Genomic DNA, 17,457 nt, shown 5'->3' on the forward strand with positions numbered 1-17,457 from the left:
TGAAATGTGGTTTGCAAATATTTTTGTCCATCTTGTACCCTGCCTTTTCACTCTTCTGATTGTGTCCTTTGCTGTGCAGAAGCTTTTTAGTTTGTTGTAGGTTGCTATTCATGTTGTTTTGTTGTTCACAGTTAGTGTCGCCATATCCATGAAACCATTGCCAAGGGAACTGTCATGACGCTTTTCTCCCGTTCTAGTAGTTTCATAGTTTCAGACTTACTGTTAAGTTTCTAATCCATTTTGAGTTGATTTTGTCTCTCTGTGTGTGTTATAAGCATCCAATTTCATCCTTTCACATGTGGTTATCCGGTCCTTCCCATTTGTTGAAGAGATTGTTCTTCCCCATTGTGTATTCTTAGCACCCTGGTTGAAGATCATTTGGCTATATATTTGTGAATTTATTTCTGGGCTCTCTAATCTGTTCACTGGTCTATATATCTGTCTTTATGCCAGTACCACATTGTTTGGATCCCTCTAGCTGCGTAACATATATGCTAAAGGCAGAAGGTGTGACGTTTCCAGCTTTGTTTTTCTTTCTCAAGATTGATTTGACTATTCATAGACTTTTCTCATTCCATATGAATTTTAGAATATTTTCTGCATGTATAAAAAATGTCATTGGGGTTTTGATCACACTTGCATTAAATCTGTAAACTGCTTTGGGTATTACAGATATTTTAACATTATTAAGTCTTCCTACACTTGAGTATGGTGTGTCTTTCCATTGGTTTGTGTCTTCTTTAATTTTTTTATGAGTATCTTGTAGTTTTCAGTAAATATGTCTTCCATTTTCATAATCAAGTTTATTTCTATATATTTTATTATTCTCCATGCTATTATAAATGGGATTGTTTGCCTAAATTTCCTCTTCACATAATTCATTTAATTTATAAAAGCACAAATGAGTTTATATGCAAATTTAGTATCCTACAACTTCACTGGATTTTTGTTAGTTCTAACAATTAGTATAAAACCTTTAGGATCTGTGTGTTTGTATTTATATATTTTTTTCATGTTGTCTGCAACAGGAACTGCCATGGCCTGCAAAGCTGAACCCTAAAAACTGGTGAGGGGTAATGGGGTACTAAGGATGATACACAAACACTTATAGAGAGAAAGCTGGGGACCAGGTGAGACACTGATCTCTGATGGAGAGATCAGCACATTTATTATATAGGGTCTCACAATCAGGAAGTTAAAACTATAGGGGCACTGTTTGTGCACTAAAAGTTACAGAACTAGAAACATTTTTGTAGCTATTCTACTGTTGAAATACTACTAATGTCCTGTTATTATTCTGCTACATGCAGGAAGTCCATTGTCCAGCGTTTCTGCAATGCAGACAGGCTTGGGGATTGCAGTGCTTGTAAGATATTGTGGTTATCTTGTTATGTTCAGAGTTCTCTATCCCTGGTAGCTGGTGTCTGAGGTCAAGATTAAGAATATTAACTGTGAAATTTTTATATATGACTTTTATTATATTGAGGTAATTTCCTCCTAGGTTTGTTGAGAGTTTCTTATAAAGGTGTTGAATTCTGTTACATACCTTATTTCTGTCTCTTTTAAGATGACCATGTGGTTTTGATCCTTTATTCTGTCATAACATATTAATTGATTTCATATTTTGAGTTAATCTTGCATTCCAGGGGTAAATCCCACTTGCTTGTGGTATATGGTCCATTTGATGTTCTGTTGAATTCCTTCCTCTGTTAAATGTGGGTTTGGTCCCAAGCATTTCTTTTTATTCTTTCTTACAATTTCCATCTCTCTGGTTACTTGCCCTTCTATTCTTACGTGCTGTGTACTTATCCCTTTAGCCCTTAGAATGTTAATCATAGTTGTTACACATTCCCAATCTGATAATTTCAGAATCCCTGCTATTTCTGATTCTACTTCTGATGCTTATTGTCTCTACAAACCATGCTTTTAATCTTTTACTTTGCCTTGTAATTTTTTTTTCATTGCCCAAAATGATGTACTGGGCAAAAGGAATTGCTATAAATGAGCCTTTCGTAATGTGGTGATGAGGTGCAAGTGTAGGGGGTATTCTGTAGTTTTATGATCAGGTCTAAATGTTAGTGAGCTTGTGCCTCTGTACTGTGGACTTCATAAGTACTTCTCAGTCCCACTCCCTTAGGTGGGACAGAATGACTAGAGTGGGTTGAAGTTGATATTTCTTTTCCCCAATTTAGTTAGGCTCCCAAAGAAAACCAATAAGTTAGAGCTGGTAAAATAGTTTCTGCTAAGGGCAGAAACAAGGAGAAGAGAATACTCTGGCTTATTTCAAAATAGTTACTATCCCCACCCCTAAAGCACCTAAATTTACTGTGAGGTCCTGGCAGTAAAACTTAATAGAAATGTGCAGTCCCCCCACATAACTGTGACCCCTAAAGTTTTTTAACTCTCAGATTGTCCCCTGTGAACCTCCAGCAATTTGTCAATTACTGTTCGGGTTTTCCTGTCTTGGTATTACTTCTCATGGAGGTTGACCCATGGGAACTTGCTTCAGTAACAAGACTCTCTGCATCTCCTGACTCTCCCCAATGCAGGGGACAGTCGTCTGCCCTGTGACCTCACTTCTTTGATGAGTCTAAGAAGAGTTGTTGGTTTTATGGTCTGCTTGGCTTTTGACTTGTTAGGATAGAATGGTAGCTCTCAAATCTCTTATGTTGCCGACCGGAAACCACAACTTGGCTCATGTTTTCAAAATAAAAGCTTGTTTATATATTTTTTTAAATCTTCTCAATTAAAACTTTAATGTTTTATTATTCCGGTGCAGTTTCTGTTCCTTCTTTTTATTGTCTTCAATGAACTCAAGTGTGTTTATTTTTAGTTCCCTTCATCTTTAGAACAGTTTTCTTCTTACAGAAAAATTGTAAAGATAGCACATCATTCCTATATACTTTGCACTCAGTTTCCCCTACTATTAACATCTTGTCACAATTAGTGCACCAATATAGATGCATTCACTAAAGCTCACTATTTTTCAGAATTCCTCTTTAACTAATGTCCTTTCTGTTCCTGAATGCCATTCAAGGTCACACATTACACCTAGTCACCATGCATGTCTCAGGCTTTTTTAAGCTGTGACAGATTTTTAGAATAACTTGTTTTTAATGACATTCACAGTTTTGAGAAGTACTAGTGGGCATTTTATAAGTGTCTCTTGGCTGCGTTTGTGTGATGTTTAACTCATGATCAAACTTGGGTTATGGTTTGGGGCAGGAGCACCCCTGAGGCAAAATGCTGGTCTTACTTACAGAGCATTCAGGTACCTATCATCAACACAACATTTCTCTACTGATGTTGATATCTCCACCTGGCTGAAGTACATTTTCTGTACTCTGCTCTTTATGAAGAAGTCACCAGGCTCAGCTCACATTTAAGGCTGGAGAGTTAAGTTCCACTTTCTTTAGGGTGGATATCTATATAAATAATTTGAAATTCTTCTGCACAGGAGATTTATCTTAACACACATTTATTGTTTATTGAATTATTTATTCCTATCTATGTGGACTTGTGAGTGGATATTTATTTTATTCTGGATTAAAATCCAATACTATTTTATTTTTATGTTTTTATCACTGCATCTTACATACACATAGTAGTGTGGTTCACTGTGACATATTTAAAAGCATAAATGACAAAATTTTCTCCGATATATTCCTTAGTACTTCCCTTATCCCCCCCTCTCCTTTCTAATTCACTCCCCTTTTTCTATTCTTCCTTTTATTTATTATCATACATGGTTTTTCCCTTGGTGCACTGTAATTTTACATAAAAGTGGAATTTATTGTGATCTAGTCGCCCATGCATATAGCATAATTTGGTTGATTTTATTCCCCTGTTTCCCCCCACACTCTTCATTTCCCCCTTGGTCCCCTATCTCTATTCTACTGATCTCTCTTCTTTTTTTGTGAGCATACTATAGAGATGCATGCATCCCAATGTTTATCGCAGTGCAACTCACAATAGCCAAGGTATGAAACCAGCTTAGGTGCATGCACATCAAAAGATGAATGGATAAAGAAAATATGGTATATATACACAATGGAATTTCACTTGGCCAAAAAGAAGAAAAAAAAATTATGGCATTTGTTGATGAACGGATAGAACTGGAGACATCCTGCTAAGTGAAATAAACCAGAGTCAAAAGGTTAGAAGTAATTTTTTTTCTCTCATATATGAAATCTAGAAAAAAAAGAGGGAGTCTTGTGGTAATACTATTCTATTTTTGCTCAAACTATTTCATCTTTGACCTTTGGGTCTCTTCCGGTGACTTCTGCATCTCTTTGACATCCCCATATTTATGAATTTTTAAAACATTTCTTACTACATAATGCTGCTGAATCTTGTACAGTTGCTGCCTCAGTCCTGGAATAAGCCACTTCTCAATGGAATCCTAGTTTCTTTTTATCAGAAAATAGTATTATAAACCAAGACTTATGAATGAAGAGTGTTTATTGCAACTAAGATGTCATAGCTTCTTGGCCCTCTCAGCTGACAGGGTAAAGAAGTATCTGTGTATATTAACCCATATGTATGTCCATACCTAGAAATGTTTCTATATTTAATCATCTGTATTATTAGAAAGCTAATATGTAATACATAGCTATGTCTTCAACACTAATCCATTACCACATGGGTCGTTCTAGCCTTCTCCCTAGTAAATTCTAATCCAACAGTGATGAATCTTACTCCCATCATCATCCACTTATTTATTAATTCTTCATAGCAATAGCAAAATTGTTAACCAGGACGCCCAAGGGAAGCAAAGTTTTTGAACTGAGTAGAAAGTTTATGTATAATTTCTTTGTGTTTAGTTTTACAGACTCAAGTAACTTCAGAAATAACTTGGCTCAGCACCTTTTTCTTCCACCCTCTTCGGTGGGTTATTTCATGTATCTGTACCACAGTTAGTTTGTTTTGTTTCATTTTACGTTCTATCTTGGGATTGCCAGCCTCCTATGTGGGTTTTTGCTAATTTGCATGCAATAAGGATAACTCCTTATCTTACAAAAATTCTATGGATTTTGATAAATGCAGAGCCATGTACCCACAATTCTAATATTGCACAGCATATTTTAACCTTGCCATAAAATTTGATAGTGCTCCACCTCTTTAACCCTCTTCATGGCCTGCCCTGATTCCCTTAACCCGGAAAAGCCCCTGCTGACTTCAGTGTTGTCATATGTAGTCTCTTTTTAAAGGTCATATAACTAGAAACAGAGTATGTACACTTTCGGATTAGCTTCTTTCATTTAGCAACCTGTATTTAAAATTTATCCTGTTTTTTAGTGGCATGATAATAGCTGAATAATATTCCTTTGTATGGGTATACCATGGTTTATTCATATTTCCTGGCAATCTGTGGCTTGCCTTTTGACTCTCTACAGTACTTCCACAAAGCAGAAGTTTGTTATTTTAATAAATTCCAATCTATCAACTTTTTCTTTCTGGAATTATCATTTTGATGAATCAAAACAAAACAAAACAAAAAACCTGGGAATCAATCTAAAATAGAGATGAAAGATCCCTAAAATGAAAATGACAGAACACTAAAGAATGGAATTGAAGAAAACCTCAGAAAATGGAAAGATCTCCCATGTTCTTAGATAGGCAGAATTAATTGTCAAAATGGCCATACTACCAAAATGCTATACAGATTTAATGCAATTCCTATTAAAATTCCAATGACATTCTTCATAGATATATAAGAAGCAGTCATGAAATTCATTTGGAAAAATAAGAGGCCCAGAATAGCCAAAGCAATCCTCAGCAAGAAAAGTCAAGCAGAAGATATCACAGTACCAAACCTTAAATTATACTACACAGCTACAGTAACAAAATGGAATGGTATCCGCACAAAAACAGACATGAAGACCAATGGAAGAGAACAGAAGACATGAAGACATACCCACATAAATACAGTTATCTCATACTAGACAAAGGCACACACATACATTAGCAGAAAGATAGCCTCTTCAACAAATGGTACTGGAAAAAAATGTAAATCCATATGTAGAATGAAATTGAACCCCTTTCTCTCACCCTGCACAAAACTCACCTCAAAGTGCATCAAGGACCAAGACATTAGACCAGAGACTCTGTGACTACTAGAAGAATAGTTATACTAGTTATACCCAATTATCGATCATGTCAGCTTAGTAACTGACTTCCTCAATAAGACTCCCAAAGCACATAAAATCAAGAATCAATAAATGGGATTTTATTAAACTAAAAAGCTTCTTCACAGCAAAGGAAACAATTAAGCATGTGAAGAGAGAGCCTAAAGAATGGGAGAAAGTTTTTACCATCTGCACCTCAGATAGAGCATAATCTCCAGGCTATTCAAAGAACTCAAAAAACTTACCACCAAAAATAATGATGATGATGATGATGATGATGATGATGATGATGATGATAACAGTAAAAGCCACCCTATCAATAAATAGGCAAAGGAACTCAACAAGTACTTTAGAGAAGAAGAAATACAAATGGTCAAAATATATATGAAAAAAAATGTTCAACATCTCTGGCAATTAAAGAAATGCAAACTAAAACTACACTGAGATTCCATCTCAATACAGTCAGAATGACAATTATCAAGAATACAAGTAACAATAAAAGTTAGCAAGGATGTTGGAGAAAAGATTCACTCATACATTGCTGGTAGGACTGCAAATTGGTACAACCACTCTGGAAAGCAGTATAGCGATTCCTCGGAAAACTTGGAATGGCAACACCATTTGACCCAGATATCCTACTCCTTGATTTATACCCAAAGGACTTAAATTCAGCATACTAGAGTGACACAGAACATCAATGTTTATAGCAGCCCAGTTTACAATAACCAAGCTATGGAACTAACTTAGGTGCCCTTCAGTGGATGAATGGATAAAGAAAATGTTAATATATACACAATGGAATATTAGTCAGCCATAAAGAAGAATGAAATTATGGCATTTGTCAGTAAATTGATGCAACTGGAGAATATCATGCTAAGTGAAATAAGCCAGTCCCCAAAAAGCAAAGGCTGAATGTTCTCGATATGTGGAGGCTAACCCCCAACAAGGGAGGGTGTGTGTGGGGAAAGAATAGAAGTCCATTGGATTAGACAAAAGGGAATGAAGGGAAAGAAAGGGGGAGGGGAATAGAAAAGACAGTAGAATTAATCTGACATAATTTTCCTATCCCTGTATGTGGATTCAAAACCAGGGTAACTCCACATCATCTACAACCACAAGAATAGGATCCTAATTAGAGTGAGTTATACTCCATGTATGTACAATATGTCAAAATATACCCTACTGTCATCCATATCTAAAAAGAACATTAAAAAGAAAAGAAAGTAGGGTTGATATCACACTCCAAAATCAATAAGGGTCATTCACCATAAAATAGAATAAAGGACAAAAAGATAAAAAAAATAAACATTTTGGGGGTGCAGAAAAGTCAAAAATATTGTAAATGTTTGAAAATAGGAAAAAGTTTACTATGCAAGCATTAAGCAACAGAGTTGGAGTGGCTGTACCCAGATCAGACAAATTTGACCTTAAGACAAAACTTGACATTAGAGATAAGAACAGTTCTAAAAGATAAAAATGCTAACCCATCAGGAAGACATGCCTACTAGAGTCATGTAAGAACCTAATAAGAGAGATCCAAAATATATAAGGGAAAATCAGAAAGAATCAAAGAGTGAAATAGACAATTTAACAATGATCATTAATAACTTTAATATCCTACTTTCAATAATAGATAGAATATAGGCAGAAGATCAACAACAAAAAAATAAGACTTTAAAAACTGTAACTACACCTATTAAATGAGCTATAGAACATTGGCCTAAGACTATTTCTCTACTTTGAGTTGCAATGTCACAAACTGCAACCTAGCTCAGAGTATAAGCAAGATGAAACCTGACCTGGGTGTCAGCCTATCTCAAACAGCCAGGCATCAGCAATAGGAGGTGACCAATAGAACAGACAACGCCCAAATGCTTCATCTTGTCATGCCCGGATAAGGCAGATGTCTAGCTAGATCTAATTTAATGATTCCTCTACTTTGCTTCCATGATGGACTCATAAAAGACAAATTAAACCTTATAGAAAAATTGGTATTGGAGAAATAGAACATTTTCTATGGATAAAAATGTTAACCCATCTCCTCGGTGTCCATGTTTGGCTAATGAAAGCTCATTGCTTGCACCATTGAGCTGAGCTGTCTGAACTGCTTCTGACTCTGAGTGTTGTTACCCTTGTCATGAATTATTCTTTGCTCAAATTATGCTTTGATAAATAAATAAATAAAGAGAAATAAGCTATCATGTTTTTCTCAAGTTTGTTCTTTTTCTCCAGTATTTTGTTGTCTGTTTTAGGTATTTTATCTTACTTTTCCACATAAATTTTAGAATCATTTTATTGATGTCTTCACAGTAACTTGCTGGTATTTTAATGGGATGACACTGACACTGTAGATTAAGTTGAAAATAAATGGCAGCTTAAAACAAGTTAAGTCTTCCAATCCAGGAACACAGCGTCTCTGTTTAGATTTTTAATATTTCTTTCATTAGAGCTTTATAGTTTCCCACATAGATATCTCACACATATTTTGTTAGATTATAGCTAAGCATTTCATTTTTGGTACTATTGTAAAAATAATATTGTTTTTAAATTTCAAATACCAACCGTCAACTACTCATGTATAGGAAAGCGCTGACTTTTGCCTATTGACCTGGTATCTTCTGACCTTGCTATATTCACTTATTGGTTCCAGAATTTTTTGTTGTATTGGTGATTCTTTGGGACTTTCCCCACAAACCATATGTCATCTACAAATAAAGTTCTTTTTCTTTCTTCCTGATTTGTTCACCTTTTATTTTCTTTCCTTGTCTTATCCCATTAGCCAAGATTTTCAGAACCACATTGAAAAGAAGTAGTACGAGAAGATGTCTTTTCTTTGTTCCTGAATACAGAGAAAACATTCAGTTTCCTACTATTATGATCTCAACTGTAGGTATTTGTAGGTATTCTTTATCAAATTGAGGTAATTTTCTTCTTCTAAGATATATATTTTATATTCTTTCAAACTGTATTTCCCCTTAAGTTTCAGTATTCTATGAGTGATGTTCCTGGTATTTGCCCATGGTTGGTCATTTCCTTTTATGCTAGGTAATATCATGAGTTTTTTTTTTTTTGTTTCTGTGTAAGTATAAACTATTCTCTGCTCACAAAGATGCACCTATTACTGAATTTGCATAATTGTATACCTTGAGTGGAATTTGAAAGGAAGTAACTAGTTCAATCTTTAATATTTCCTTTTAAAAATCTCTTATTATCCATGGACCTAGGAGGCAAAGTTGAGAGGCCAGTAATAGACCTGAATTCAGTTTTTTGGCTAGCTACAGAATCTTAAGTTCTTCAATACAAAATTTAATTTAACGTTACTTTATTTTATTTAAAAATTAAGATTGTAAAGTTCACCATTTATTTTTACTAAAAGTGTTTAAAGAAAGTTCAACACCTTCATATTACCAAGTCTGTGAACTCCTTGAATGGTATTGCAAACGAATGTTAAGGTGGTGCCCTAACTCTGCCTCCTGATATTCATACTTTTTTTTTAAATCCTGCTTCTTCAGGGTAGGGCCTGGGACTTGCTTCTAGCAAATAGGCTATGGCCCATTTGATAGGATGTGACTCCTTGATTATGTTTTGCTATATAGCAAAGGTGACCGGATGCCACTCAAATGATTGTATTACACTATATGGCAATGTGAGGAGAAGTCACTTCAGTGATTATGTTACATTAAATGGCAAAGAATATGGATTTCACCCTTGTGATTACATTGTTTGAAGACTCTTGTCTTGCTGGAAGCCTCTCTCTCTTTTGCCGGCTTCAAAAAAAGTAGGCATGAATCTTTCAGCCATAGGAAGTTATTTGGATAACAACCTGAGGGAGCTTAAACGTGTGGCTTTCCCCAGTTGAGAGTGAGAGCTCATCTCCTGATCCACAGAAACTTACCGGTCATAAATACAAGCTAAGCCTCTATGTTCACAGTAATTTGTTGAATAGCAATAGACAGTAAATATAAGCACCAAGTTTCAGTACGTGGGTAATGTCTTTTAAAGGCTTCATAGAAGTGTCAAGAGGCAACCAGGTTTAAAAAACTAAAGTCTGCTTTCAAAACATTCATCTCATTTGATTAGAAAACTAAAGAGACAGAAAAAGAGAAAGGAAGAAGAAAAAAATCTCCTTTTCTGAAAAGCCTTCTTTATTTCAGAAAGGCACTGGATTTTGATTTCATAGTCCACAGTTATGTAAGGAAACAAATATAAACTAACAATACTTTTATGATCTGCAGGCTTAATGTAGTAATGCACTATTTACTCCGTTTGTATACATTCATGAATACTTATACTTTATGATAAGCTGTACACACAAACTGTCCAAGTTTGATGTCTTCAGTTCAAACTCGGATTTTTAACACTATTTATATCAGGCACCTAAGATATAAAAGTATTGCATAGTAGAAAGTGAGGATTAAAAGTTCATTTCAAAAAGCATACTTTCTACCTGTTTGACACAGTTATGGTCATTCAGCCATATGATAAAGTAATTCCCAAAATACTTGACACAAATTTAGTTTATCAAATATCATTCTACAAAAACGCCAGACTCAGGCTAAAAAGCTATGCTGTGAAAAATTGACCCACATTTCCACTAAACAGCTTGTGAACACACCAAATATGACATCCCCTCCCTTCCTGTACCTTGGTTAACCAGCTTTGCTTTTTTTCCCAGAACATAGATCAAACTCTTGACTTTTTTTATTACAGACTGAAGTGATACTTGCTCTGTCCCTTCCCTACCCCCATTTTGCATATGACATTTACCGTCATAAAGAAGTATTACACTTCTGTATTAATGCCGCAAAAAAGCAAATGACCTATAGACTCTGCTTTCCCAGATGACCTGTGGTAGTTCCCTAAGCATTTTTTTCACATCATAGAATTTGAAACCATCTCTCCCAAAATGAATGTCTTTCTCTCTCCTGGGCTTTGTGAAATAGGGTTAATGGGAGATGCTGCCTTTATGTAAGCTAATCTTTAACATGATAATTCTAGAGAACAAGAGATAAACAATACCATTTAAATTATACACGGTTTTCAAGTTCTTACTGAAAATCAATGCTTTGCCAACTACATAGGTATTAAGGTGTTTATATATGAAAACTTGCTTATGAAAGCCAGGAGAATCACCCTAAACATTTGCTTTCCTCCATACCAAGACTATATGCTTTTCTATGCAGTATCTACAATTTGCATTTTAATCTTTTCTCTCAGGGGAATAAAAAATACTCTCAGGATAACTACACAGAACCAGCAACAAAGTAAATTATATCTAGAGAGACTCAGAGGATAGGCTAGAAGCAGGAAAAACTGGCTTCCAATTTCAGCCCTGCCACTGCCTAACCCTGTGACCTTGAGATGTCTCTGAATTTCTGCCACCTTAACTCTGTGCCCTACATCCACTGCTCCAGAATCATACCGAAGTGCCTTTATTTAGTCTATCAGACATTCAGCAAATGGTAGGCAGGATTGCTATTGTGCCTGAGAAAGGTGCTATACCCTGCCTTTCATCTGAATGACTTTCATGCAGATTCCACTGGGTGTTTGTAATCTCAAAGAACAAAAAGCATGCCCCACCTAAAAACCTTTTTATATCTTATTATTTACTTCCTATCATACAAGCTTCCTTACCCCACCCTACTTTTTTTTTTTCTAAAAATGACTAATTCTTAACCCCAAGTTTACACACACACACAGCTTAAAATCAGTGAGGACTGATTTTAAAGATTTTTTTAAATCCAGATTTTTTTACTTAAGAACAATTGTATCACCAGAACAAAGAAGTCATGGATTTTAATGAATATTGAATAAAATATAGCATGATTGAAAAAATGTAATTGATACAAATGAATAAAGAATGCTGAGATGATCATCATTTGGAATACGTAGAATAGAAATATGTGGAAAAAAAATCTACAGGAGGGAAATTCTTTTCTGAACTCTTAACTTTTTGGATTTTGGACACTTAAAAAAAATAGTCACCAAGCGATAGGATGCTGAGAATTCCAGACTGTTGTTAACGCTCAGGCAGAATGAAAATTGAATTGGACAAAGAGAATGAGATCCCCACTCCTTTTGTTTAGACATCCTATAACAAGGATCTTTTTTATGGTCTTGCTTGGTACCCATCTCATACCTTATCTTTCACATGAAGCGCAACCTCTTATATTAAACCTTACACTTTATGCTTTATTATGAGTATGGATGTAAATCTTTGCTTATAACCCTTTAAATATCTGAACAGAACCATTCAAACCTGCCTTATCCTGGGGCTGTCCAGAGGCTACTGAGCTTAAGCAAACAAGGTTTTGTAACCAAATCATTATATTCTGTCACTCCCTATTCACACTTGACTCCAAAAATTCTCAATTTTTCATATGCATAATCTGGAAAGTAAACATTACTCATTGCATTACTCCTGTGAACAGGCAGCATCAGAATCAGGCACTTGCATTAATTTGTTTTACTACCTAACTTATTACTTAATTTCCCTAAGGCCTGTTTTGAACTTGAACTGCTCTGGTTGAAAAATGATTCAGAAATAAAAATAACGTCATAAAATTTTAAATAAAGGTCACCATTGCTGTGAAATGGGATGTCAGTTTTGCAATCCATCTGCACTTTCCCACCGAGCTGGGTGGAGCCGATCTGGTGGAGTCTAGTGACTACTGTGAAATGAGCCAATCCAAAAGGGCAGAATGACCCATCAAAAGCGACTCTCTTCCTCTTCCACAGCTCGGTGAAGGCCAGGAATGAATTTCAAGAGTTGTTTGCGGACACTTCCCCTTCTGCTTTTCCTGGGCAGAGTCCCAAACATGCTTGAGTAATTGCCTTCCCACAAGGGAGACAGAGACCCATTGCTAGTGGCACTGATGCTCCGATTCCGCCTTGAAGAAGCCCTCCTCAGAAAATCCTCCCCATCCCTGGAGACGAAGCACTCATCATCAGTGCTTGTCTGCCGGCTGAAGGCACCCCGGTTTGAGTCCTCGGACACACTTGTCTGGTAGCCGTCCTCACTGTCCACTGTCATGGAGCTCAGCCAGCTCTTACAGCTGCTCTCGCTGGATAAGCGATTCCGGTCCAGGAGGTCTGAGGCTGGCCCAGGCAGGATTCCAAACAAAGACAAGTCATCCATGTCCATGTTTTCTAAACTTGGGCAGCTACCTGCGTCACCTGGAACATAAAGAACAAAGTCGGCTGTGGAATGGATTTGATCATCAGTCACTACAAAGTCTCCAATTTTTTTCTTTCTTATAAAGAGCATAAGAATAGCCGGGCACTTTGGTGCACGTGAGTACTCCCAGTGGCTCAGGAGGTTGAGGCAGGAGGATCAATAGTTCAAAACCAACCTCAGCAACTTGGCAAGACCCTAAGCAACTCAGTGAGACCCTGTTTCTAAATAAAATACAAAAAAAAAAAAAAAAAAAAAAAGGGCAGGGATGTGGCTCAGTGGCTAAGTGCCCCTGGGTTCAGTCCCTGGTACAAAAAAATAAAAAAAAAAAATCCATAAGAATATTTCCTCTGTGCTTTGTCATAGATGAATAAGCATACATAAATAAGGCATTTCTTGAGGTCATTTGATAGACCATGTAGGAAGGTTTCGTGGACTAGCTTCCAAGGGAAAGTTTTCATGGTCAGAAAATTATAATGTCAGAATAACTTTAAATAAAATGCTTCATGCTATATTTTGTATCTGGAATGTCCTCCAAAGATCAAAGTGGTTAAGGCTTGATCCCTAGCAAGGAGCTGCTGTGAGGTTTTATGTCATATGGGGGAAGGGAGTCTTCAAATTTGATTATGGGGTCTTGGATTCTTACTTTTTCTCCTGTTCACTTCCTGGCCATGAGGAGATGGTTTTTGTCCTTCTACATGCACCCCCCCTATAATGTGCCACCATAGGTCCAAAGCAATGGGACCCATCCACCATGAACTGAAACCTCCAAAAGTATGAGCCAAAATAAACATATTCTCTTCATAAGTTGATTATCTCAAGTAATATTGACAGTAAACTAGCATTCTTCATATGAGAACTGTTTGACCCAGCTGAGAGTATGTCATTATGACTTTTAAGTCACCAAATGACCACTTCCTACACTTAAGTGATCCTGGAACATTTCATTAAAATTTTCACAGAAATGAGGTTAAAAAAAATAACACTTGAGAAAATTCTGTCTTATGGATCTTCTAATTCAATTCCTCTGTTTCTTAGTAATTTTTTAAGTAATTGTAAGATTATTATAAATCCATTTGAAGTATATGGGAAACACAGTTATAAATCAGAGAATTCAACTGTGTTTATAACAGAAGGATTTATGAAGTCAAATATATCTTACAGCCTCAATATTCCACATTTTGTCTTGGAATATTTAAATGCTCTAGAATGGTACTGTACCTACAAAGCATCCCTGCCATCCAATTTATTTGAAGAAACTGAATTTTATCTGCTTGACTAAATTTTTTCCCTCAGTCCTTTATAACCTATATCTGGATTCTCCAAACTGAAAAGTTCATCACACCTCAACTTCCTGTCTACACCTGCCTGCTGCGGAACTGTTTAAGTTAGTTGCTGCTAAAAGAAAGGAGAGTATTTTTAATGCTGGTCTTAGAAAAGCATAATGAGAATGTGAATCTGCCTCAAGAGAGGTTCTAGAACATCACACACTCACAACACTCTTTTGTTTTGTGCTGATTATTCCCACTTCAGCTCTCCTTTGTCCTCCATTGACGACATAAAAATAATACTCTTTTTCCATTTGATCTGCAGGGTTGAACATAGCTAGCTGTGTAGTAACTAGTCATGCTTTACTTTCCTCTTCATATAACCTGCACTCTTTCATTTTAAAGTGAGTTGATATATTTTCTTTGGTTCTATAATCAATTGCCTTGTAGAATCTCATCCCTTGAGTGTTTAGTTTTAGAAAAGGTAGACTAATAAACTCCCTCAATTTCCCAAAAGCTGTGGGACAATGACCTTCTGAGGATCCTGAATTGAGGATTTCATTCATGTGAGAGCCATTTCTGTAGAGCCCAAGGACTGCAACATTTGCCAGACTATTTGGGATACACCAGACATTGAGGTGAAGGCTCCTCAGATACTCTCATGTCTATGAAAGCCAGGAAGTGCCTGCAAAGATGTTTTTATATCTCAATCTAACAAATTTGAGACCCTCAGAAATGTCTTGTAAATTTTTAAAAATATTAACTGAATAACATAAAAAAGAGAAGTAACTGGTACATGTTTCAAAAACATCTAAGTTTCAACCGACATCACTAAGCTATAAATAAAAACCTAATTAGAGTTGAATCTGTTTAGATCAAATAAAGAACTCCAAAAACTAAAGAACAAAGAAATAAATAACCTGATTAAAAAATGGACAATAGACCTAGGTAGACATTTCTCCAATGAAGACATACAAATGGTTAACAAATATGTGGACAAAAATGTTCTATATCATTAATCATCAGGGAAATTGCAAATCAAAACCACAATGAGATATCACCTTACTTCAATAACAATAGTCACTATTAAATAGATAAAAGATAACAAATGCTGGTGAGGATGTAGAGAGAAGAGAAGCACTGTAAACCAATGAAAGGAATGTAAATTAGCATAAGCATCATATGGAAAACATTATAGAGATTCCTCAAAAAATTTTAAAAAGTATATGACTATCATATGCCCCAGCGATCTCACTACTATTTCTATACTTCCAAAGGGAATGAAATCAGTATGCTAAAGAGATATCTGTGTTTATTGCAGCACTATTCATAATAGCTAAGTAATGGAAACAACTTAAGTGTCCATCAAATGATGAATGAAGAAAGAAAACACCATACACATACACAATGGAATACACTCAGCCATGATGACCAATGAAATCCTGTCATTTGTGACAACATGGATAGAACTAGAAGTCACATGTTAAAAAAAATAAGCCAGGCACAGAAAGACAAGTGCTGCATGATTTCACTCATATGGGAATATTAAAAGGTTCAGAGTAGATTAGTGGTTACCAGAAGTTAGGGAGAGTAAGGAGAGTTAAGGACCAGAAAAGGTAGATCAGTGGATACCGAATTACAGTTAGGTAAGAGTAAGAGGTTCTGGTCCACTGTTTCACAATAGGGTGAGTATAGTTGACAACCATGTACATTATATCTCAAAAGTTAGAAGAAAGTATTTTGAATGTTAGAAGAAAGTATTTTGAATGCTTCCATGACAAAGAAATGATAAAATCTTGAGAAGGTGGGTAAGTTAAATATTTTACAATATATACATGTATCAAAACATCACATGGTACTCCATAATATGTACAATTCTTATGTTTTTATGTATCAATTCAAAAGTTTTAAAATTGTATCTTCTTCTGCAAAGTGATTATCACTTTCAACAGATACCCAAGGTTATATATAGAAAATTGAGTTAAGTGTTATCCAAAGAAGCAGCAAGAAGTAAAGTCTATTTCACACCCACACAGCTAGTGGTTGCAGTGAAGTGTTTGTACATAAAAGTTCATTCCTCAGGTCACATCAGTCACAAAACAAGTAGCCACTGACAAACATTAAGCTCAATGCTTTCCTCCAGAATGCACAGAATGGCAAGAGCTATACATTCCCTGTTGCAATAATCTTACACGTCTGTTTTGGTTAGGGACCAATGAGATAAGATTTCGCTGCATAAATGTAGCTTTTACAATTTGAACAAATAGTAGGAACTCTACCTGAAAAATGTGTAACCATGCCAGCTTCAACAGCTTCTGAGAGCTACACAGCCCTCACACCATAATCACTCTCAGGAATTTCATTCATTTGCTTAAACAGCAAGCAAGTCAGGCAATTTTTCCTACTGCTCCTCTCAAGTATCCAGACACGTCTTGAAAGTGTGTGCATGAATGTGCATGTTGTATGTATATAGAGAAAGGCTGTGACTTGACTTCCCTCCTCAGTTACTCCAAAGTTCATGCTAATGAAAGACTACTACTGTTGATTGGTACTGGACAAATTTTTCTTTTTTTTTCTTTTTTTCAAATTTTTCTTATAATAACAATAATCAACTTAGAGGCAGAAATACTGAAAGGATGAGATGTTCATGTGGTTTCTGAACAGGAAATTGCCTTTACCATGAAGCAGGTGCTGTTCCTGTAACTGCAGAGACCTGTACTCCACCCATTTTTTCTTCAAGGTTTGCTGTAAGAAAGAAAAAAAAAAGTGCTTATTATTAGGAAAATCCCAGTAAAGAAAGCAATTTAATTCTATGTATTGAGATTTGTCATTAAAATTTTATTTTCTTTCAAATGTTACAAGCCTCTCCCATTCATTAAAAGATTTT

General features: G+C 35.7%; 1 protein-coding gene and 1 long non-coding RNA gene across 3 annotated transcripts in view; one reads left to right on the top strand and one right to left on the bottom strand.

The window, feature by feature from the left end:
- LOC308631339 overlaps positions 1 to 17,457 on the top strand; it is a 58,808-nt gene that overhangs the window by 6,913 nt on the left and 34,438 nt on the right. The gene's annotated exons all lie outside the window — the stretch shown is intronic.
- The window catches only part of CYTIP (cytohesin 1 interacting protein), a 59,857-nt gene continuing 52,637 nt past the window's right edge, over positions 10,238 to 17,457 (bottom strand). The window contains exons 7-8 of one of the 2 annotated variants that reach the window (XM_081262455.1): positions 17,249 to 17,315; positions 10,238 to 13,304 (exon numbers count right to left, since the gene is read on the bottom strand). In XM_081262455.1, coding sequence (XP_081118581.1) covers positions 12,838 to 13,304; positions 17,249 to 17,315 — 534 coding nt within the window. In that variant the 3' untranslated portion in view covers positions 10,238 to 12,837. The remainder of the gene's footprint in view (positions 13,305 to 17,248; positions 17,316 to 17,457) is intronic. The other variant, XM_081262456.1, reaches the window with a different exon arrangement.

This window comes from Spermophilus citellus (genome assembly GCF_964194105.1).
Source record: "Spermophilus citellus genome assembly, chromosome: 11".
NCBI lineage: Eukaryota > Metazoa > Chordata > Mammalia > Rodentia > Sciuridae > Spermophilus > Spermophilus citellus.